Source organism: Apis mellifera, linkage group LG3 (assembly GCF_003254395.2).
Source record: "Apis mellifera strain DH4 linkage group LG3, Amel_HAv3.1, whole genome shotgun sequence".
NCBI lineage: Eukaryota > Metazoa > Arthropoda > Insecta > Hymenoptera > Apidae > Apis > Apis mellifera.
The window spans coordinates 9,785,123-9,810,849 of NC_037640.1; the positions used below are offsets into that span (position 1 = coordinate 9,785,123).

The following is a 25,727-nucleotide window of genomic DNA, read 5'->3' on the forward strand; positions in this document are numbered from 1 at the left end:
ATGCCACCTATGATTGTGGCCCAGTCGAACGTTTCGAGGATCGTTGAAAAAGTACTGTTTGGAATTTCGAGAGATTTTGAGGTAAATGGTTGAAAAATCGGTGTTTAGAATTGTGGATGAAAAGATTTGAGTGGGGATATGCAGAGATCTGAGAAATTTTTGAATGGGTGATTGAAGAACTGTTATGTATGTTTAGAATTCTAGATGAGAAATTTGGATAAAGATACGAAGGGATTTCTGAATGGATGTTTAGAATTCTGAATGAGATTTGGATAGAGATATGGAAGGATCTGAGAAATTTCTGGATGGATAGTTGAAAAAGTGATATTTAGAATTCTAGATGAGAGATTTGGATAAAGACACGGAGGGATTTCTGAATGGATGTTTAGAATTCTGAATGAAATTTGGATATGGAAGAATCTGAAGGATTCAGAGGGAATTCAAAACATTCTGGATGGATGTTTAGAATTGAATCAGATTTGGATAGAGATATGGAAGGATCTGAGAAATTTCTGGATGGATAGTTGAAAAAGTGATATTTAGAATTCTAGATGAGAGATTTGGATAAAGACACAGAGGGAATTCTAAACATTCTGGATGGATGTTTAAAATTGAATCAGATTTGGATAGAAATATGAAAGGATCTGAAGGATTTTTGGATAGATAATTGAAAAAGTGATATTTAGAAATCTAAATGAGAGATTTGGATATGGAGAGATTTCTGGATGGATGTTTGGATGATTTTGGATGAGACATTTGAATAGATACAGAGGAATTTCTGGATGAATGTTTAGATGATTTTGAATGAGAGATTTGGACAAAGACATGGAGGGATTTCTGAATGGATGTTTAGAATTCTGAATGAGATTTGGATAGAGATATGGAAGGATCTGAGAAATTTCTGGATAATAGTTGAAAAAATGAATGTTTAGAATTCTGAATGAGATTTGGATAGAGATATGGAAGGATCTGAAAAATTTCTGGATAGATAGTTGAAAAATTGATGTTTAGAATTCTAAATGAGAGATTTGAATAGAGATACAGAGGAATTTCTGGATGATTTAGATGATTTTGGATGAAACATTTGAATAGAGATACGAAGGAATTTCTGGATGGATGTTTAGATAATTTTGGATGAGACATTTGAATAGAGAGAAATTTCTGGATGAATGTTTAGATGATTTTGGATGAGAGATTTGAACAAAGATATAGAGGGATTCCTCCATAGATGGATATTTAGAATTTTAAATGAGAGATTTGGATAGAGATAAGAAAGAATTTCTGAATGAATGTTTAAAATTCTAGATGAGAGATTTGAATGGAAATATGGATAAAGGATTTGAGGGATTTCTGAATAGTTGAAAAACTATATATATAAACTGTTTAAAATTCTGAATGAGAGGTTTAAATAGAGAGGAGATTGAGAACAATTTCGTGAAGGATGAAAAATTATTTAAAATTTTAAATAAGATTTGGAAGAAAAATGATGTATAGATGCAGAGTTTCAACTTGAAATGAAGAAATTAGATTAGATAACACGAATTAATAGATGAATATTTCTGTTATGAAAAATTATGATTCATAATTAAATACTCTTCTTGATTCAACTCGGACATTTCTCACGCGAATCAATAACAGTCTACTTAGAGAAACACATATTTTAAAGAACATACATACTTTTACAAACTTTCTTCTCTCTTTTATTATTTTCCTCAAACGGTTCAAATCACACATACGTACATATATGATCTCACTTCGATACGAATAATTCTTCACCTTATCATTATCAATAAAAAATTTAATATTAATTAAACTCTAACACGAATCATCTACATGTTCAAGTACTATACATACATATATATATACATATAAAATACCAGAAGTGAAAGACGCCATATTCATCTACGCAAACAGGAAGCTGTTCATCATATACATATACATATATATATATTCTGGAGAACGACTAACGAAGTAGCAAATAAAATAACGGCAAAGAGCAAAAAACATTCAACAGGTAGCATAACGAAACAAGATTACGAAACTTCCAGGATACGAGGTGAAAAATAATTGAACGATTAGGCTGGAAATGATAGTACGATTAATTTAACAACCACCCTAACCTCTCCTTCCCTCGTAAATTAGAAATGCGAATATTTTCGCGTACGAGAAATCTAAGAAATCTTTCTATCGTGTTCGTCCTCTTTCGACAGAAGAGGCTATTAAACACAGCTCTTCTAATTGTAACTGCGAATTATTCGCGGGAAACGGAATCGCAAAAAAAGAAAAAAAAATCGCCCAGAAATCTTTTCTTCTCGAGTTCAAGTTCTCCTTCGCTTCTCGAAGCGAAGATGGGGATTCGAAGAGATCCCTGCAATCGATCCACGGTGTGGAAAGAATTCCACACTGAAAAAGAAACTGAAGTTACTTTTTTAGCTTTAGCCTTGTCAAGGTTCACGTATTCTTCTTGGATTCTTCTCTGGCAAAAAATGAAAGAAAGAAAGACGCGACGATCATGGTTGGATTTTTTTTCTTCCATCTCCCTACTTTTTTTTACTTCTTCCAATCTCGAGAGATGCGTTTGAAGGCAAAAACGTTGTATGGGAAACGTAATCAAAATTGAAAAATTCAATTCTGTCTTCGTATAATGGAGTACGAAAAATTCCCAGCGTCGATCGATCTTTTATGAGATAACAATATCTATGAAAATCGATTTTAAATTAATCTTTAAAAGCAAAAATTCTTTTCCTCCTTTTTCACGATGAACATTGGCTATTAATTTTCATGAAATTTTCTATCGCATTCGACGAAAATGACCATGCATATTAGAAAGAATTAACCACATTTTTTCATATATTCGTATAAAAATTAATATAATCAAAATATTTCTCTTTTTTAAATAGAGGTAGAGTTCTTAAAAAATTCGATGGGATATTAAATTAATTTTAAAATCCTCTTCGTTCTTCATGACAAACATAAAGTGTTTCTCTTTTTAAACAAAGATAGAGTTCTTGATATTAAGAAAACCGATAAAATTTTAAATTTTATTTTTGGCCAAAAATCCTCTTCATGACGAATAATATCGTGAAGATGATACCAGAAAAAATCGAATTAACATATTTTCATATCGTGTAAAAATTAATATAATCAAAGTATTTTTCTTTTTTAAATAGAGGTAAAGTTCTTAAAAAATTCGATGAGATTTTAAATTAATTTTAAAATTCTCTTCGTGACAAACATAAAGTGTTTCTCTTTTTAAACAGAGATAGAGTTCTTGATATTAAGAAAATCAATAAGATTTTAAATTTAATTTTAGCCAAAAATCCTCTTCGTTCTTCATGATGAATAATATCGTGAAGATGATACCAGAAAGAATCGAATTAATATATTTTCATATCGTGTAAAAATCAATGTAACCAAATCAATGTTTCCTTTTCTCAAGAGATCGAAAATACTATTAAAGAAAAACCTTGCACGAAGAAAAGAAAATTTTCCATCGAAATTTTCCTCTAACGACGAATCAAATGAAACGTGTAATTAAATTAGAGAAGGTAGAATCTCCAAATTCTACATTTCGTCTCTCTTACGTAATTTCGTCCGACGTGCGATTCACCGAGGTTTTATCCGTGGCCGATCTCTCGAGGAAGTCTATTCTTCTTCCGCCGTTCGAAACACCGTTGTCCTGGTTTTTACGAGCGCGCGACCCTCCAATCAGATTCGTTTAAAGCCCTGACCGAGGTGTTAATGACCCGCGCCCAAGCGTGATGCTTGCTCGTCTCCTGCGAAATTCCCTCTCGATGCTACGTGCGAGCATTCGATTCGTGGCCCGCTCCTTCGTTTCTTCTCGTTTCTCCACTTGACACTTCTTTTTCCACAATAGAACATCGAGTAATTCTGTATTTCTGTACATACGTATCGAATTGTTCCTTTTTCTTTTTGTTTCTTTCCTTCTTCTTTGACAATTAATCGATTGAGATTACGTTTGAATAAAATATCAGAGAAGTCACGAGAAGATTTATATTATAGGAGACATGTATGAATTGTTTCTTTTTTTCTTTCTTTCGTCTTCGATTTTATTTTTCTCGTTGACAATTAATAAAATATCAATTGAGATTACGTTTGAATAAAATATCAGAAGATTTATATTATAAGAAACATATATGAATTGTTTCTTTTTTTCTTTCTTTCGTCTTCGATTTTATTTTTCTCGTTGACAATTAATAAGATATCGGTTGAGATTATGCTTCTATAAAATATCAGAGAAGTCACCAATTGTTTCTTTTTTTCTTTCTTTCGTCTTCGAATTTATTCTTCTCATTGACAATTAATATCGGTTAATTCTGTATTTCTGTCCAAACATACGTATCGAATTGTTCCTTTTTCTTTTTGTTTCTTTCCTTCTTTGATAATTAATCGATTGAGATTACGTTTGAATAAAATATCAGAGAAGTCACGAAGATTTATATTATAGGAGACATGTATGAATTGTTTCTTTTTTTCTTTCTTTCGTCTTCGATTTTATTCGCTCTTCTCGTTGACAATTAGTAAGATATCGGTTGAGATTATGTTTCTATAAAATCTCAGAGAATTGTTTCTTTTTTTCTTCCTTTCGTCTTCGATTTTATTCTTCTCGTTGACAATTAATATCGGTTAATTCTGTATTTCTGTTCAAATATATCGAATTGTTCTTTTTTCTTTTTGTTTCTTTCGTTTTTCTTTGACAATTAATTAGATATCGATTGAGATACGTTTCAAAATAAAATAACATCACGAAAATTACATTAATAAAAGATACGAATTTTGTGTACTCGTCTCGTCTATTAAAATTCTTTTTACGATCTCTCATTCACAATCAATTCGAATCTATCTTGCATCGAGCAAATAGATAATTAGAAGAATCGATTAAATTATCATTCGGCAAAATAGACGATTCGAATACATAATTTAATCATATCTTGTTCGATAAATGACGAATCCTAGATACAATTACCGAAAAGATGTTAATAATGGAGGTCGCGGGATCGCAAAATAGCGTGGCAGAGTACGAGTTGATCGAGCATCGCTTTCAAAGTAATGGCTACCGGGCCAGAGAGAGGCAGACTGGATTAATTTAATCTGCGGTGATCCACCAGGATTCGCATCCGTCCTAATGACGCGATAATATTCGGATGTAGCCGCGTCTGGGCGGATGCAAAGTTCAAAGGTCACTGTACCGCAATCATGCGAACGGGTCACGCGTTTATAGATGGACAGCGTACGGACGGAGAGAGAGAGAGAGAGAGAGAGAGAAACTGGAAAATGCACTCGAGTCAACGGTGGACAAGCCCTGAATGACGAGTTTTGTACGTCTCTTCGAAACGCAAGAGAAATACGCAGAAATAAAAATCCATACCCAAGATGTTTCTAATTCTAATATTAAAAATTACTTTTCTTTCGTATTTCTCGAGTAACTTGGATTCAAAAATATATTTAATTATTAAATTTCCAAAGATATATATATATATAATATTGCATAATTTAGCCCAAGAAACGCCACATATAATTTTCCAAATCTCTTAATTTCAGATTTACAATCCTCCCCTTGCCAATATTCTCTGGACCAAAAGTAAACACGCTTTCGTCGTAATTTTCCAAACATTGCCTCGACCAATTCCCTCCTCTTTTCTCTCTCTCTCTGTCGTCCATCTCGAACAACCTCAAACAACGGTTACACCTCCACAGCTTGGCCACCTTTTACAACCATCCCATTCTTCTCCCAGTCTTCGAAACCGTCGAACAAACCGAGCCGAGTGCACGCTTTCTCGAACGGGAGAAGAAAGCCTCCTTCTTCCTTCCCTCTCTTCCCCCCTCCTTTTCGTTTGTTCAGCGTGTCGTGAGATGAAATTACGGCCAACACAGGGCGGGACATTTCTCACAAAGGCGAGGCGTGTGTGTGGGAGAGGGACGAAAGCACCGAAAACCCGAAACCCGAGCGAAGGGGAAAGGGGGAGGGAGAGAGAGAGAGAGAGAGAGGGGGGAAGGGAGACGGCAGCACACCGTGGGGCAATAATTCTCGTGTTTTAGAGAGGCAATTTCGAATGGAGTACGCTTCGTGCGCCAACACTGGGATTTTCGAGGGGTGTACTTTTCGATAATTTATGCCAACGAGGAGGCATCCGCGCACCGAGTTTCTCGGAACCGATTCCCGCGCGACCCACCCTCCCCCTCCCCCCACCGATCGGTATTATAACTTTGGATCACAGCGAGCGTGAGACGCATACGCCTCTTTTTTTTCTTTCCATTTTTTTTTTTTTTTTTTCCCCTCCTTTTCTTTTCCTTTTTCGCGAAATTTTTATCGGCCGAAAGTCGCGTAATTTTCCCCCCCCCGTCGGATATTGGGATGACTTCGGTGGTGAAATAACGAGCGAGAAGTTCGAGATACGATCGCCCCTGGTTGGGGAGTAAATAATTTTTAAAATTGTAAAATTCTCGAGAATCGAAAGCAATTTGCGAATAATAATTTTTAAAATTAATTCTCGAGCATCTTGATATTTTTTTATATTTTTCAGAGTTCAATAATATCGTTAAAATGAAGTTCGAAGTTCGAAATGTAACCGCTTCGTTGGAGGATAATTTTTAAAATTCTCGAGAATCGAGAGCAATTTACATTAAATAATAATTTTTAGAATTAATTTTCGAGCATTGTTCTTGGAGAGGGGATATTTTTTTATATTTCTCAGAGTTCAATAATATCGTTAAAATGAAGTTCGAAATGTGATCGCTTCGTTGGAAAATAATTTTTAAAATTGTAAAATTCTCGAGAATCGAGAGCAATTTGTGAATAATAATTTTTAGAATTAATTCTCGAGCATCTTGATATTTTTTTTATATTTCTCAGAGTTTAATAATATCGTTAAAATGAAGTTCGAAGTTCGAAATGTGACCGCTTTTTTAAAATTGTAAAATTCTCGAGAATCGACAGCAATTTGCGAATAATAATTTTTAGAATTAATTCTTAGAGAGGGGATATTTTTTTATATTTCTCAGAGTTCAATAATATTGTTAAAATGAAGTTCGAAGTTCGAAATGTAACCGCTTCGTTGAAGAATAATTTTTAGAATTAATTTTCGAGCATCGTTCTTGATATTTTTTTATATTTCTCAGAGTTTAATAATATCGTTAAAATGAAGTTCGAAATGTGACCGCTTTGTTGGAGAATAATTTTTAAAATTGTAAAATTCTCGAGAATCGAGAGTAATCGAATATAATTTTTAAAATTAATTCTCGAGCATCGTTCTTGATATTTTTTTATATTTCTCAGAGTTTAATAATATTGTTAAAATGAAGTTCGAAATGTGACCGCTTTGTTGGAGAATAATTTTTAAAATTGTAAAATTCTCGAGAATCGAGAGTAATCGAATATAATTTTTAAAATTAATTCTCGAGCATCTTAGAGAGGGGATATTTTTTTATATTTCTCAGAGTTCAATAATATCGTTAAAATGAAGTTCGAAGTTCGAAATGTGACCACTTCGTTGGAGAATAATTTTTAGAATTGTAAAATTCTCGAGAATCGAGAGCAATTTGTGAATAATAATTTTTAGAATTAATTCTCGAGCATCGTTCTTGATATTTTTTTATATTTCTCAGAGTTCAATAATATCGTTAAAATGAAGTTCGAAGTTCGAAATGTGACCGCTTTTTTAAAATTGTAAAATTCTCGAGAATCGACAGCAATTTGCGAATAATAATTTAAAATTAATTCTCGAGCATCGTTCTTGATATTTTTTTATATTTCTCAAGTTCAATAATATCGTTAAAATGAAGTTCGAAGTTCGAAATGTGACCGCTTTTTCAAAATTGTAAAATTCTCGAGAATCGACAGCAATTTGCGAATAATAATTTTTAGAATTAATTCTCGAGCTTCTTAGAGAGGGGATATTTTTTTATAGTTCTCAGAGTTCAATAATATCGTTAAAATGAAACTCGAAGTTTGAAATGTGACCACTTTTTTAAAATTCTCGAGAATCAACAACAATCGATTTGCGAATACAATTTTTAGAATTAATTCCGGAGCATCGTTCTTGAAGAGGAAATATTCTTTATATTTCTCAGAGTTCAATAATATCGTAAAGATGAGAGCGAAACTCGAAATGGGATATCGCGAAATAGGATTTTCGAAAGGAGGAGAGAGAATTTTTTTCGAATGAATAAAAAGACGTTTTTAACATTGCCGTTGGTAGCGGGCCTCCATCTTTTCCGAGAGAATAAATTCGAGTAATTCGACTTTAACGTCGTTAAAATGGCCGCGAAACTCGAGATACGGCCACCATTGCGAATATACGATAAAATTCTCGGGAGATATTCTCTCGAGGGTATTTTTCGGGAGACGGGCGAAATAATTCGGAAATAAATTTGGAGAGGGTTCGAGTACGAGTGACTTCGATCGTTTTTTAAAACGCGTTACGGTTTTCGCGTGGCATACAAAGTGTGTTTTCAGAGAATGTATCTTGGAAAGAAACGGCACACGTGAATGAAATTCGAAAGCAATTCGCGTTGCCCCTTTCCTAAATCTTCTCCTTAAACCGGGCAACGTCCATCGAGAAAGAGGAAATCGATCGATGTCCCAAACCCGAAAAGGTTAATACCTCTTCTTTATTCTCCAACCCTGAAAATTTCACTCAGAACGACTTAATCAAAGGATCCAGAACGAGGATGTCTCGAGAGGCGAAGCATGTGGTAAAAACGGGAGCAACTGTGAACGAACAAAGGAGAAAAAAACAATGAGGCAATTTAATAACAATGATACTTGCGGTTAACCGCGGAAATAAACCGCGTCTTTCATTCCCCAGACTCTCTTCTGATCTTAAGTATCGAGTTGGAAACGTTCATTTCCACCTATGCCACTCGTTTAAATTTCCAAGAATAGCTATGAGAGAACGATAAAAAATGGAAGGATCGTTCAAATTTACAAACTTGTATCACTTGGAAACGTGATGAACCACCATTTTGCCAATTTTAAAATAAATCAGTATCGTAACTCTACTCAATCTATATTTTTGCTATATTTTTTATCGTTGTCCTATGTGCAATTGATTTTTTCTTTTTGTTGAGAAGTGAACAAATTTATTATAGAATATTATTCCTGTACGAGTTTAAAATGGCGCAACATATTGAAATATTAGGTTAGCTTTCGTAGAAGATTCCAACTATTGGTTTCAAAAATTCAGGAAATGAGAATTTTGAAAATGAGTCCTAAGATGAATCAAAAGATAAATTGAAATAGAAGCAAAGTTGAAAGTTTTCAGACATTTGGGCGCAATTTGGGTAAACTGAAAACATTGGAAAAGTGGATAACGAATCAATTAAGAAGATCGAGAGCTCGAAATAGTACAAGTTCATTTTTGAATGAAATTAAAACGAGAAATCGTAAACGAATTTTAGAAAGCACCATTGAACTGAAAAAGGGAATAATTGATTATTCTTTTTCTGAAATGAGGAGGTAACACAACAATGGCATCCCACTGCCAAGAAATTGATTGAAGAACAACTCTCATTAAACCTATTTCTCTGCTCGACAACAAAATTAGCTGAATCGAAATCTTCAGATATTTCACCAAATTGATTGTCACTTGTTTTGCCATTTAGAGTTTTTAACAAAATAAAATATTCCATCCTCGAGAAGCTGTAATCACAGCATTCGAAGAATTTCTTCCCGCTAAAACCATGAAGTTTTATAAAAATGGAATCTTCTTTGGAAAAAGATCATTAAAGTCAACAACTCGTATCTTGATTGAACGAAGATTATAGTTTCGAAAATACATTGTTCTTCTTCTTCCAAAAACGACCTAATAATTGTTTACGAAGAAAAGAATCGATGGAAACCGTTCTAATATTTTCATTTCATAATTGTAATGCAGTTTCTATTTCCTTCACACTTCGAAAAATGAATCTAGTTACACGAAAAAAAAAAATATTGGAACAATATTATTCAAATAAAAATTAGCATTATCGGTTAAACTTTCATAATTTTGATACATATTGATTAATTAACAATCGATGTCATCCTCTTCATTCGCGGGCGAAATTCGAGAAAAAGAAAAATTACCGATTCTTAAAAAATTCCAAAAAAGAAAATAAACTACTCAAACTATCCAATCATCGAAGAAAATTAATTAAAACTACTTATTACCTCGAATTTCATCGTTCAACCACCATTGTCTCCCTATACGTGTCGGCGACGACGAAATGCGTTTGAGAAAAAAGAAAATGAAAAAGAGAAAAGAAAAAAGGGAAGAAGAAAAAACAGGAGGATCGAGTTCTCCACCCGGTACGTGGAAAAGTGGTAATACATCGCGGTTGAATGCAGATGATCCGAGATTATAGACATTAGGTACATTAGCCTGGACGTTGGTATGATTGTTCGTTACGTGCCCCGCGGTTGCGCCGCGTCCACCATTTTGCTCCGCTTCCCGGCAACGGATCCATCGTCGCCGCTTAATATGCAGCACCGAGTAAGCGGCGAGTAAGTGATTCGAGCCGAGCAATTTGCGAATTTCAAGCGGGGGTTTGAGGAGGAGGTCGCGTTTCACGCTTATCCACGCTCCTTCCTCCTTCCTTTCTCGTAACGGACGGCTGCTGCCTCGATTTTTCGCTCGTCGATCAAGAAGAGATGTTTTCGTATACAGGATTTTGACTTTGTCAGGGAAATAAATATAAAAGTCGATCGTTTGCTTATAAGACAGTCGAGGAATCGAAGAGGAGAGGAAAATAGTTGCGATGAGAAGTGAAATTTGCTTTACAATCTTCGTTCTCCTGAGGAAAAGAAAATTTCAATTCCTCGATTTTTTGTTCATAAAGAAGTCGATCCAAGTCCAAATTTTCGTTTCTTTTATATAGGATTACTTTGTCAGGGAAATAAATATAAAAGTCGATCGTTTGCTTATAAGACAGTCGAGGAATCGAAGACGAGAGGAAAATAGTTGCGATGAATGAAATTTGCTTTACAATCCCTTATCTTCGTTCTTCCGAGGAAAAGAAAATTCCAAAATCCTCGAAATGATTTTTTGTTCGTTGATAAAGTCGTTTCAAGTCCAAGTTTTCTTTTATACAGGATTACTTTGTCAGAGAAATATATAAAAATCGATCGTTTGTTTATAGGAATAATTTCGTTTAACAGTCGAGGAATCAAAGACGAGGGGAGAAAATAGTTGCGATGAGAAGTGAAATTTGCTTTACAATCTTCGTTCTCTTGAGGAAAAGAAAATTTTAATTCCTCGAGATGATTTTTCGTTCATAAAGAAATCCAAATTTTCGTTTCTTTTATATATAGATTTTGACTTTGTCAGAGAAATATATAAAAGTCGATCGTTTGTTAATTTCATTTAACAGTCGAAATAGTTGCGATGAGAAGTGAAATTTGCTTTACAATCCTTTATTTTCGTTCTCTTGAGGAAAAGAAAATTTCAATTCCTCGAGATGATTTTTCGTTCATAAAGAAATCCAAATTTTCGTTTCTTTTATACAAGATTTTGACTTTGTCAGAGAAATATACAAAAGTCGATCGTTTGCTTATAAGACAGTCGAGGAATCGAAGACGAGAGGAAAATAATTGCGATGAGAAGTGAAATTTGCTTTACAATCCTTTATCTTCGTTCTCTCTCAAGATTTTGACTTTGTCAGAGAAATATATAAAAGTCGATCGTTTGTTTATAGGAATAATTTCGTTTAACAGTCGAGGAATCAAAGACGAGAGGAGAAAATAGTTGCGATGAGAAGTAAAATTTGCTTTACAATCTTCGTTCTTCCGAGGAAAAGAAAATTCCAATCTCGAGATGATTTCTCGTTTACAAAGAAGTCGATCCAAGTCCAAGTTTTCGTTTCTTTTATACAGGATTTTGACTTTGTGAGAGAAATGTATAAAAATCGTTTGCTTATAAGAATATCGTAGAAATAGTTTAACAATCGAAGACGAGGGAAGAAAATAGTTTCGACGCTACATCGAAAGGAAAAATTGCATAAACTTTGCCTAAGAAAAGTGAAATTTGCTTTACAATTCGTTCTCCCAAGAGAAGAAAAGAAAATTCCAACCTCGAGAGAGAATAGGTTGCGATCAAACCCGATCGTTTCTCTCGATTACCCCCTTAAAACGATCCTCCAACTTCCGTCTTCTGGAATATCCTCTCCGACTCTCTCTCGTCGATCCGCCAACTATATCTTCTCGAAACACAATAATTGAATAACTGAATTCGCCATTCGTACCTCCCCTCTCCACCCCTTATCATCATCTCATCTTACCTCTATCTGGTGAACAAGATATATATACCTTCAATTCTCTTTGATAGACGAGAATAAAGTTACGTCGTAGGAAGCTGTTACGTAGTTTCTTTGAGAGAAAGAGAAAGAGATGCGTGCGTACAACGTTATGATGAAGGTAACGAAAGAGAGAGAGAGAAAGAGGGAGGGTAAGGGAATTACGTACAAAATGACGAGGGAATTAGCCGGCAATGTCTATCGTATTATTGCAAATAATACTCGTACGATATATCCAGTACAGTTAGGCGTAAGTATATAAGCTTCTCTTTTCTTTTCGAATCCTGACGAATCTTCTTCGATTCTTTTGTTTTAATATATCTGTTTTGAATCGTATACGAATTTACTCTTTCGTCGTTGGAAATAATTCGCATCTTAATAGATCTTCTTCGATTTTGGATCATATTTGCAAATTCTTCGTTAGAAATAATTCGCATCTTGACAGATCTTCTTCGATTTTGGATCATATACGAAATATTTGCAAATCCTTCGTTGGAAATAATTCGCATCTCGACAGATCTTTTTCGATTTTGGATCATATTTGCAAATTCTTCGTTGGAAATAATTCGTACCTGAACAGATCTTCTTCGATTTTGGATCATATACGAAATATTTGCAAATCCTTCGTTGGAAATAATTCGCATCTTAATAGATCTTCTTCGATTTTGGATCATATACGAAATATTTGCAAATCCTTCGTTGGAAATAATTCATACCTCGACAGATCTTCTTCGATTCCTTTGTTTTAATATATCTGTTTTGGATCGTATATTCCCTTCCATCGTTGGAAATAATTCGCATCTCGACAGATCTTCTTCGATTTTGAATCATATTTGCAAATTCGTCGTTGGAAATAATTCGCACCTCGATAGATCTTCGATTTTGGATCACATACGAAATATTTGCAAATCCTTTGTTGGAAATAATTCGCATTTCGACAGATCTTCTTCGATTTTGGATCATATTTGCAAATCCTTCGTTGGAAATAATTCGTACCTGGACAGATCTTCTTCGATTTTGGATCATATTTACAAATTCGTCGTTGGAAATAATTCGTACCTGGACGGATTTTCTTCGATTTTGGATCATATTTGCAAATCCTTTGTTAGAAATAATTCACATCTCGACAGATGCGAATTTCTTTGGAATTAAAGAAATCGATATCTAGGTGATCGTAATATATCTCTTTTTTGGATGAATTTTAAAATTTTTCGACGAACGATATCCCGATCGAATTTCACTCGCTCGCGTTTATTATTTTTGGTATCCGGGTTGGTCTCTTTTTAAAATTCTTTCGTTATCTTCTTTGCGGATCCGATTACCGATACCGGGAAAAAAGATGCTGTTGAAGACGAGCCTGGGTAAAAAAGGCTACTTGTACTTTGGGAATTGAATTCGAGAATGCGTTCGAATAAATAAGATTTCTTCTTTCCCTTTCAAAATGATCGAACGATATTTAATTGATGAATGATATTATTTCTTAATTTATATACGATATTTAAGAAACGAGATGGTTGAATCGAGGTTATTATTATATCTTTCAAGGATGATCCTTATAATTATTTAAATAGCATTCAATTAATCACGCGCAAAGGAAATTATTAATTATTTTCAAAAGTTTATAATCTCGACAACGATCTTAGAAACGAGAGATTAATAAATTCTTCTAAACTAAAAAGCTACGACGTATTTAAAAATATATCCGTATGGAAAATATTCTTGGAAAAATCGACAAAACAGAAATCGATATATAAAAATTAATAATCGATCGAATATTAAGATAATTTCGTTCAATCCAATGCCACTTTCAATTATAACTAAATACGGATATTTATTTGGCAAATCCAAATGCAAAGAAATTTCTACACAGCCAATCTCTAAATTTACTCCATCTCCTTCAAATATACGATATATTACTATCCATTACTACGTCAGCCATCAACTTAACACGAAAAAATTAAAAATTTCGAACAAAATCGCTTTAAATAATTAAAACCCATTAAAATCTATTATATAATCGATCCTTTTACATAATCTCGACCAATTATTATTACGACATTTCGAGGAACAAATCGTCTTTAAAGTAACTTTAAATTCTTTAAAGTTAACTAAACTTCACCCACTAAATTTGCCCTACGCGCAATGGGGGGATTCGAAATCGAGGGAATCGAAGAGATCTATCGAAAATCTATCATATAATCGATCCTTTTACATAATCTCGACCAATTATTATTACGACATTTCGAGGAACAAATCGTCTTTAAAGTAACTTTAAATTCTTTACTTTTAACTAAACTTCACCCACTAAATTTGCCCTACGCGCAATGGGGGGATTCGAAATCGAGGGAATCGAAGAGATCTATCGAAAATCTATTATATAATCGATCCTTTTACATAATCTCGATCAATTATTATTACGACATTTCGAGGAACAAATCGTCTTTAAAGTAACTTTAAATTCTTTACTTTTAATTAAACTTCACCCACTAAATTTGCCCTACGCGCAATGGGGGGATTCGAAATCGAGGGAATCGAAGAGATCTATCGAAAATCTATTATATAATCGATCCTTTTACATAATCTCGATCAATTATTATTACGACATTTCGAGGAACAAATCGTCTTTAAAGTAACTTTAAATTCTTTACTTTTAATTAAACTTCACCCACTAAATTTGCCCTACGCGCAATGAGGGGATTCGAAATCGAGGGAATCGAAGAGATCTATCCTTCGTTCATCTCGATGAGCGGCGACAACCGAACCGTGGTGGTGTGGATTCATAGGTCGTTTACCCCTTTCCCTCGCGGAGGAATCTCTCGATCGGTGAAGCAGCCGGGGAAGAAGACGTGGATTATCTATCCCCGCGTGCAATATCTCAGGAACCTTGTTGGCGTTGCCTGGCTTGCCGGATCCGCGGCGAGCCGCGCTTTCGATCCTCGACAAAGTGGATCTGATGGATGTCTCGAGGATGACTCGACTTCTTCGACAACTTCTTTCTTCCACTCGAGAGAAAACGGGTGTTTCGCGTTTTTATAGTTTTAAGAGATAGATAGAGAGGGGGGGAAAGAAAAATTAAGAAAAGAAACTCGGCGAAAAATTCGAGGGATGATTCGATCCGCTTTTTTCGAATTATCCCTTTGGAAAGTTTCCCTTCACGAGAAGAGAACACGTAATAGAATTGGAGAAAGTGAGATGAGAAGACGTCAAGATTATCAAAAGAAGAATTTAAGAATAAGAATTCTCAATTCGATGAAACTTGTTCACTCCGTGAACGGATAAAATTTATCCTTGCTCTTACCACAAGTAAATAGGAATACCTGTTTTCGAAAGGAAGAAAAATTGTACCAATTTGCGGTAGATTCGATTCGAAGGGATCGAATTGTTGTTGTTGAGAAATTTCTCTTCCTCTCGAATAATAAGTTATTGGGCAAAATGTAAGAAGAAGAAGAAGAAGAAGAAGAAGAAGAAATAAACTGTAAAGTCGTGTGAGAGAGTTAGAGGATAATTGGAGGGGAGGGGTATTAGCAACAACGTATTGGCACAGGTCTGTTGTCGAGAAGATGGCACGGTTGAAAATCGATAGAGCAAACCGCAGGGATGTGTCGTGGCGGTTTAAGGATGATGAAGCCGGGATGGTCCGCGACATCCGACCGCAGACGGTGTCGACACGGGGGCCGATGGTCCATTACTAACGGTGTTTACGATTTCAATTACTGGCAGGACCGATTGGCCATCGGCCATCACCGCCAAGGATGAGGTTATTCACTTTTATTCGAACGACGCATGTTTTCCCGATGTACGCTCGATTCCTATTTAAATAATTCCCATTTAAATAATCGTAATAGTGCAATTAATATCGCATATATGTATATATGATCGATAATAATTAACACTGTGGCTCTTAAAAAATTCTCAAAAATTCTGTTCTCGAAGGTTAATAAGAATTAACGAATTTCGAGAAGATATGATGTCACAATGATTTCCAAAAATTTTCTTGGTTGTTAAAAAATACAATACACGATTCTCAAATGTGTATAGAATTTTTGGAAAACAATTAAGATTCTCACAATTCTCGAAAGGAAATATTCTCGAAAAATTATAAATCCGACGATATCGAAAGTTTTCGAAGAAGAAACTTCACAATTCGACCTAGTTTTTATTCGAGAAAATTTCAAACGACTTGTGAGTGTTGTGTTTAGATTACTTTATTCGAATAATCATATTAATGCAAAATATAATCAATCCAGGTGTATATATAATCGATAATAATTAACTCATAAAAAAAATTGCAATCTTATTAGCCTCAAAGATGAAAGTCAACGATAATTCTCGAGTAAAAGCTTTGTTTATGTTCAAAAGCTTTAGAAAAAAAGATTGCAACTCTGAATACAATTCTCGAAACCCAGAAATCTTAATAGAAAAAAGAGAAAAAATTCCATTTCCATTTTAAGAAAACTTCAAACGACTTATGACTCTCGTGTCTAAATTATTTGCATTCGAATAATCACATTAATACAAAATATAATTAATCCAGGCTCTTAAAAATGTTCAAAAGCTTTAAAAAAAAAGATTGCAACCCTGAATACAATTTTGAAATCCAGAAATCTTAATGAAAAAAGGAAGAAAACCTATCACCTAATCACACTAATACAAAATATAATTAATCCAGGCTCTTAAAAATGTTCAAAAGCTGTTAAAAAAAAAGATTGCAACCCTGAATACAATTTTGAAACCCAGAAATTTTATTGAAAAAAGGAGAAAAACCTACGCAAATCTCGATTCATATATATCGTTACGAAACTTCACAATTCCATTTCCATTTTAAAGAAACTTCGAACGACTTGTGTCTCTCATTTATATTTAAATAATCCTAATAATACGAAATACAATTATTTTAAACGTATCGATAAAGATTAATTAACCTCTTTAAAAAAATTGCAATCCTCAAAGATAAAAGTCAACGATAGTTCTCGAACAACTACGTTCAAAATCTTTAAAAAGAAAAAGAAGATTGCAACCCTGAATGCAATTCTCGAAAAAGAAAACCTACAAACCTCGACTCGAAGTATCATTCGCCATGCCTCACTGATTAAACTTTCACACAACTTTCTTTCTTACCGTTTGAAAATACAAATTCACCAAAATCATACGAACGATTCCCTATGCAACGCGTGGAAGAAAAAGCGAGGAAAGAAAGTGGGAGAAGATGAAAGCTCTAATTTTAAGGCCTTCCTTTAAGGAACGTCTCGAAAAGTGAAAAGCGTGCGACGTTAAACGGCCAATTGGGGGAGAAGAGAGGTGCGCGGGCTTTTCATTTTTACATCCGTGCGAAAATGGAGCGGGGGAAGAGATCCGCCGAGTCCTTGGTTTCGCTCTCTCGTGCAGGAATTAGCGATAATTATATATGGGGGGCATAGCACCTGCACGCAAAAACCTGGAATGCCCCGCTCGGTTGAATCACGTCCCCTCGGGGATGACCGGGGGGGACATTGGCCAAGGATGATTAAAAGACGCGAAAATCTAGCGGAAATTACAGGAAACGTTCGTTACCGTTTTGAAAAAAAAAAGATATAATATTAAGAAAGGATGAATGTAAGATATAAGATGAAGGCTGGAAACCTTTAATTAATTGTTTCGACTCGTTTCGATTAACAATTTTTTCTCTCTTCGTGTTATGGAAGGAGAGAGACGCGAATGAATTTAAAACACGATATCTTTAAAAATTATACGATGGAAATAAAATTTTAAAATTAATTAGACAATTCAAGGATATTCAAAATAATAATTCTCTCAAGGAGATTCCTTGGTCGAGGAGGAACAAATTAAAGAGGAAGAAAAAAAAGAATGTAATCTGGGAAGAGTAGAGACGAGACGAGTAGTAATCCAAGGAGTGGATGGCGCGTAGAAAATAAAAAGAAAATGGCGGAAACGTGATCATCCCGGCTTCGATTTTACGCCGTCTCGAGATTTCTTCTAGGTATTGAGTCGTAAACCACGCCGCGTTGCCGTAGAAATTTACGCACGCCGCATTTCGGACGAGTATAAATAAATCCGAAAGAAAGAAATAGCAGCTCTCCTTCCTTTCACCGCCCACGACACCTCCTCCGAATTTCTAAGCGATTGGATACTCGACGGCTCTCTTCTCAGTCGTAAATAATATTCGAGATAAAGCAAGGATACACCAACACAGCCTTTGACCGAGCGGATTCAATGGAATTTTGTTCGTACGTTATGCAACTGATTATGATTATTATTATTATTATTGCGTATCCTTTCGGCAAATTGATTTAAAAGAAAAATATAGAGAAACTACGAGGATTAAATTCGCGAAAAAAAAAACCGAAAGAAATTATTACGAGCGAAATATTTCAAGGATGAAATCAATTTTCAAAGTTTTACTGGATATTTATTCTCGTAAATTAATTCTGTAACTGAATTAACTAAAGTACACAATCATGATTATTGCTCTAACTGTTCTTTTATTAACACTAAACATACCAAGACTTCATATCGGGAGTTCAGAAGTCAATCATATACTTGAAGAATCTTTTTATTTATTTTATTTCTTTTTCTTCTTCGATTCCTCTCGGTTTACAAACCGATTACAAACTGCTCGAGTAATTGCTTATTTGACTTATCAACTGGAAATTTGAATAAGATTAAGGAGAGTATTATCAACTAGTGGATAAGTCATTTTTCAAAGAATCTATCATTCATAATCTATTCTTGTTACAAATCGATTCATATATTTCTCGCCAAAAAACAAAAATAAAAAGATAAAAATTGGAAAATTAATTACACTACATTATATCACAATAAAAATTTTGAAAATCAAATTTTTAAAATCCATTTGAAAGATAAAAATTGGAAAATCAATTATATCATTGAAATAATTTGTTGAAAACCCATCATTCGACGCGATTCGATAAAAATCACGGTATATATCTTTTTATGCACGCTACAGAATTGGATAAAAGATGCAGGTCCGACGAGACGAGGAGCAATTTGTATCGACGGGTTGCGGCCTCTGTGAAAACGAACAGATCCCCGCGCCACGATAGCGAGAGGATTGAATTCGAATGGGTTTTGGCAGAAGGCGTAGTCGTTATTCTGATTTATCGCGGCTGTTCGCCTTTCCGCCAAGCGGCGACAGAACGACGTGAAACAATAAAGCCAACATTAAACAACGAGAGAACGGCCGTGGCCGTTGAAAGAGATTCGATCTAAAGTGCCTGTTACAACGTTGTCGTAACAACTTTCTTCCCTGCCTCTCTCTCTTTCTCGAACTCACTATCCGCTGCGCCTTTTATCGATCAAACACGCGACCATCTCGACTATTATCGACTTTACTTTTTTTCTTCTTCTTTTATGGAAATGGATTTTTCTCACGCGAGAAATTAAAGCGACGATAAGAGTGGAATCGTTGTGAGATAATAAATTTGTGGAATTTTATATCGGTTAGAAATGAAATTTTTACGGGGAGATGTTTCGAAGATGGTTTAATTATAAGATTGGACGACTGATTTTCACGCGTCAAAGATCGATATCCTAATCGTATATGATTACGTACGTTAGAACTAAAATATTCAACGACAGAGTGAAATTATTTATACGAAATAGAAGACTATTTATTTTAATTCAATTCAAGTCGAAAAATAAAAAAAGACCAAAGACATGGTCTATATACTGTAGAACCGATTATCCTCTACTGCTTTTGAGCTTTTGTTTAAAATAAAATAAAGATTAGGATAAATGGATTTCCTCGTACATCTAATTCGAATCGTAGAACCATATAGGTTTCAAAAGATCGATATTCCAATCGTATAAGATTCGAGGATATTGAAAGTATGTACGTTAAAACTAAAATATTCAACGACAGACTGAAATTATTTATACAAAATAGAAGACTACTGTCTTTTTAATCAATTCAAATCGAAAAATAAAAAAAGACCAAAGACATGGTATACTGTAGAACCGATTATCCTCTACTGCTTTTGAGTTTTTGTTTAAAATAAAGATTAGGATAAATGAATTTCCTCGTACATCTAATTCGAATCGTAGAACCATATAGGTTTCAAAAGATCGATATTCCAATCGAAAAATAAAAAAAGACCAAAGACATGGTATATTGTAAATTATCCTCTACTGCTTTTGATCTTTCGTTTAAAATAAATGAATTTCCTCGTACATCTAATTCGAATCATAGAACCATATAGATTATTTTCTTACACGTTAAAAGATCGATATTCCAATCGTATATGATTCGAGGATATCGAAAGTATGTACGTTAGAACTAAAATATTCAACGACAGAGTGAAATTATTTGTACAAAATAGAAGACTATTTATTTTAATTCAATTCAAGTCGAAAAATGAAAAAAGACCAAAGATATGGTATATTGTAAATTATCCTCTACTGCTTTTGATCTTTCATTTAAAATAAATGAATTTCCTCGTACATCTAATTCGAATCATAGAACCATATAGGTTATTTTCTCACACGTTAAAAGATTGATATTCCAATCGTATATGATTCGAGGATATTATGTACGTTAGAAGTAAAATATTCAACGACAGACTGAAATTATTTATACAAAATAGAAGACTGTCGTTTTTTTAATTCAATTCAAGTCGAAAAATAAAAAAAGACCAAAAATATGGTATACTGTAGAACCGATTATCCTCTACTGTTTTTAATCTTTCTTTTTAAAATAAGAGTTAGGATAAATGGATTTTCTCGTACATTTAATTCGAATCATACATCTAATTAGAACCATATAGGTTTCAAAAGATCGATACTCCAATCGTATAAGATTCGAGGATATCGAAAGTAAAATATTCTAAAATATAAAACTAAAATATTGAACGACAGAGTGAAATTATTTATACAAAATAGAAGATTGTCATCATATCATTATTCGATAAAAAGATGAAAGATTATAAATAAAATTAGAATTAAGAAAAATAATTTTTAGAGAGATTATAAATAAAGAACAAAGGGAATTCTCGAAATAAAATTCGAGAAAAAAAATTGAAGATTCCTGAACATCTCCTTGAACTCTCGACTGTATATACATATATACATGCGCGAAACTTCACGCACTTCACGCGCGCGAAAATCCATCTAAATTCAAATCGCGAATCGGCAAACGTATCGATTCCATCCGTAACGTAACGCATAATTCACACCTGTAACCTTCCCTCCCCATGAATGCATGAATAATTCCGCGATAATAGCCGCGAATTTCAAAACTCTCCATCTCGATTCTCGGCCGGTTGCGCGGGGAAAAGAAGAAAATTCGTGCTTCGTGGCGGAAAATCGACGGGAGAAAGGGGGAGGGGATGATCAGGAGGAGGAGGAGGAGGAACAGAAGAGAAATATCGACGACTCACCTTTCAGCTGGGTCGACTCGATGGCGAACATGTTCAAAGCCAGCAACTGAAGAAGTCTCGTACCGGGCAGGGGCAGTGGCGAGTGTTGAAGAAGCGCCCTGAACTCTTTCAACATCTGAACACCAGCTTCTTGGAACGTCTCCATTCTGCAATGAAAAGAGAAGAGAAGAAGGTTTGATTAGATTAAATAAATAAATTATGATACGAATTGGTTACGCCAATTTTAATTTGTTTCTTTCTTTTTTTAAATATTGGAAACTTATTGATCGAAATTTATCGTCCAATTTGACAGTTGGAAAAATATGGAATAATATTTTACGATAAAAATTAATTTTCCTAACTCTAATTTTATTATTCACTTTCTTCAAAACGTAATCTCCTATCTTGAACGTAATATTAATTAATTACAATTAATTTGGAAATAAAAATTTCGATTTCGTAAAAATCCATTTCCAAGCCAACGAACTTGCAAAGATAGCTAATCGAACACGATTTATTAAATTTGGAAAAAATATGGAATAATATTTTACGATAAAAATTATTTTTCCTAGCTCTAATTTTATTATTCACTTTCTTCGAAACGTAGAATATAATCTCCTATCTTGAACTATTATTATTTAAACTATTAAATAATTACAATTAATTTGATGGAAATAAAAATTTCGATTTCGTAAAAATCCATTTCCAAGCCAACGAATTTATGAAGGTAGCTGATCGAGCACAAGCCAAGATTTATTATGATAAAAATTATTTTTTCTAGTTCTAATTTTATTATTCATTTTCTTCGAAACGTAGAACATAATCTCCTATCTTGAACATTATTAATATTTAGACTATTAATTAATTACAATTAATTTGAATAATGGAAATAAAAATTTCGATTTCGTAAAAATCCATTTCCAAAAGCCAACGAACTCGCGAAGGTAGTCGAGCACGAGCCAGGATTATTAAACGTTGAAGGTTAAATACCGCGAAATTTGTCCTTCGTGACAAATGCCTCCTCCACGAGAAAATGGAGGGAAGCGGTGCGATGGGTAATTAAACGGACGGGTCTATCTCTAAAATTGCATCGCGAGGTGAATCGTCGTGGCCGACGTAAAATCCGCGATAGGAAGGGTGGATGAATAAATGAAAAGGCAGCTGTGTCACGTATCAGTCATCTGGCAAGATCGTGCATATTTCAGGCACCGCGGTCTGGATAAGGACGTCGACCCACCACACCAACTTTAAAACAATAAGGGGCTGTCAACCTTAATATTTCCGGTTCCCTTCCTCTATATATATATATATATATATATATATATATATATATGTCTTTCAAAAAAAGAAAAATAATTAAATTTGTAAAATATCTTGCGATTTTATCTCGAATCGTTGTTCAGAATCTGAATGAAAGATTCGAGGAATAAAACAATTACAATTTTTTAAAAATATGCGATTGAAAAATAATAATAATAAAAATATTAAAATGAATCTCGAATGATTCAGAATCTAATGAAAGATTCGAGAAATAAAATTTTACAATTACAATTTTTGAAAAATATGACGATTGAAAAATAATAATAATAAAAATATTAAAATGAATCTCGAATCATTATTCAGAATCTAATGAAAGATTCGAGGAATAAAACAATTATAATTTTTGAAAATTATGGCGATTGAAAAATAATAATAATAAAAATATTAAAATGAATCTCGAATCATTGTTCAGAATCTAATGAAAGATTCGAGAAATAAAACAATTACAATTTTTGAAAAATATGGCGATTGAAAAATAATAATAATAAAAATTAAAATGAATCTCAAATCGTTGTTCAGAATCTAATGAAAGATTCGAGAAATAAAACAATTATAATTTTTGAAAAATATGGCAATTGAAAAATAATAATAATAAATATATATATATATATAATATATAAATATATATATAAAAAAATAATAATAATAAAAATATTAAAATGAATCTCGAATCGTTGTTCAGAATCTAATGAAAGATTCGAGAAATAAAATTTTACAATTACAATTTTTTAAAAATATGGCATTGAAAAATAATAATAAAAATATTAAAATGAATCTCGAATCATTGTTCAGAATCTAATGAAGGATTCGAGAAATAAAATTTTACAATTACAATTTTTGAAAAATATGGCGATTGAAAAATAATAATAATAAAAATATTAAAATGAATTTCGAATCATTGTTCAGAATGAAAGATTCGAGAAATAAAACAATTATAATTTTTGAAAATTATGGCGATTGAAAAATAATAATAATAAAAATATTAAAATGAATCTCGAATCATTGTTCAGAATCTAATGAAAGATTCGAGGAATAAAACAATTATAATTTTTGAAAAATATGGCGATTGAAAAATAATAATAATAAAAATATTAAAATGAATCTCGAATCATTGTTCAGAATCTAATGAAAGATTCGAGAAATAAAACAATTAGAATTTTTGAAAAATATGGCGATTGAAAAATATTAAAATGATAAATATTATAAATTTTTTTTTTAATTTGCAATTGGAATGCTTGCAATTTTTAATGATCGAAAATTATGCACGCAATATTCTTATCGTTATTTTATTGTTCACAGAAATATTACACGTATTATTTCTATCCTAAAAAATCGATATAAATCAAATCTTCGAGTATATTTGATCAACCCTTTTTTAATTATCCCGAACGTCAACTTATAGATAATCCGTATTTAGGATTCTCAACGAAGCTGATAATCAAAATAACAAGGTAAAACAAGGTAATTTGATAATATGATCATAAACCATAACGAAAAAGGAAAAAAAAGAATAGACAGAATGTCTCTTTCTTATTTACCACTGTGAATGCAGTTAAAACACGTTGTCTACCGCCATTCGTTATCCTAATCCCATTTGCCGAGATTATTAAGCGATTAAGGTAGATAAATGGAATCAAATTAGTGTGGAAAATTATGGGATATCTCGGGTGTACATTAATTTTATTTCATATCTATAAAGGTTCTAGCACGGATGCATTATGCAATTTCTTCTAACCTCCACTCAAATTACCGACTCGATAATAAATTATGCTCGTGAAAATTTAAAGAAGAATATTATTAAAGATGTATGTATATATATATGATTTGGGATGAATTATAGACGAACTATATTGCGAAATACTAATTGAAATTCGTTGTGGAATCCATAAATATATCTACTATATGAAAGATAAAATCAGAAACTGTTTCGATAAATTTTAAAACACGGATGATCTATATTACATCTAAATGCATAAAATAACAATAAATTTTTGCTAATTCGTACATACATATATATACAAATGTTGAATAATACAATATGAAACTTAAATTTAGATATTAAAACACCATAATAATTTTTTTAAATAAAATATCATCACTCTATCCATCAAAAAATAAATTTTGAAAAATTCCATATTGCAAAATTTATATTATATCTATCACTTCTATACTTGTAACAATTTTTAATGTAATTATTGTATTATATACAACATACAATTTGCATAATACAATGCGAAACTTAAAGAAACTTAGATATTAAAACACCATAATAATTTTCTTAAATAAAATATACACTCTATCCATCGTATCAAAGAAATAAATTTTGTCTATCACTTCTTCTATACTTGTAACAATTTTGAATGCAATTATTGTATTACAATTAAAATTTTATTTTAGGATTCCAAACTTTGCACTCTCAAATACCGCATCTTATCCCACCGATTAATCAAACCCTTTCCATCCACCCTCAAAGTAAAGAAAATAAAAAAAATGATCGTAATTAGGACGTGGAGGAAGGAATCGTTACGAAATAAATTTCTCGAGTGTGAAGAAATCGATTAATTGAAACGCAATGGAACTTATCGCGGAATAAATAATCGGTTGCTCTAATTAAAATGGATCGATTCCACTTTCGTTAAGAAGGGAGGGTTGAGGAGAAGAGAAATTTATCGGTGGAGGAAAATGACTCGTAGTCGACGAGTTACGGCTAATTACTTACGGAACGACAAATCTTCCATAATATATTGG

The 25,727-nt window shown here is 33.0% G+C and overlaps 1 protein-coding gene across 3 annotated transcripts in view; it reads right to left on the reverse strand.

The window, feature by feature from the left end:
• The window catches only part of LOC409795 (telomerase-binding protein EST1A), a 137,795-nt gene that overhangs the window by 86,503 nt on the left and 25,565 nt on the right, over window positions 1–25,727 (reverse strand). For all 3 annotated transcript variants that reach the window (XM_393289.7, XM_006566772.3, XM_006566773.3), the window contains one exon: window positions 21,681–21,826. In XM_393289.7, coding sequence (XP_393289.4) covers window positions 21,681–21,826 — 146 coding nt within the window. The remainder of the gene's footprint in view (window positions 1–21,680; window positions 21,827–25,727) is intronic.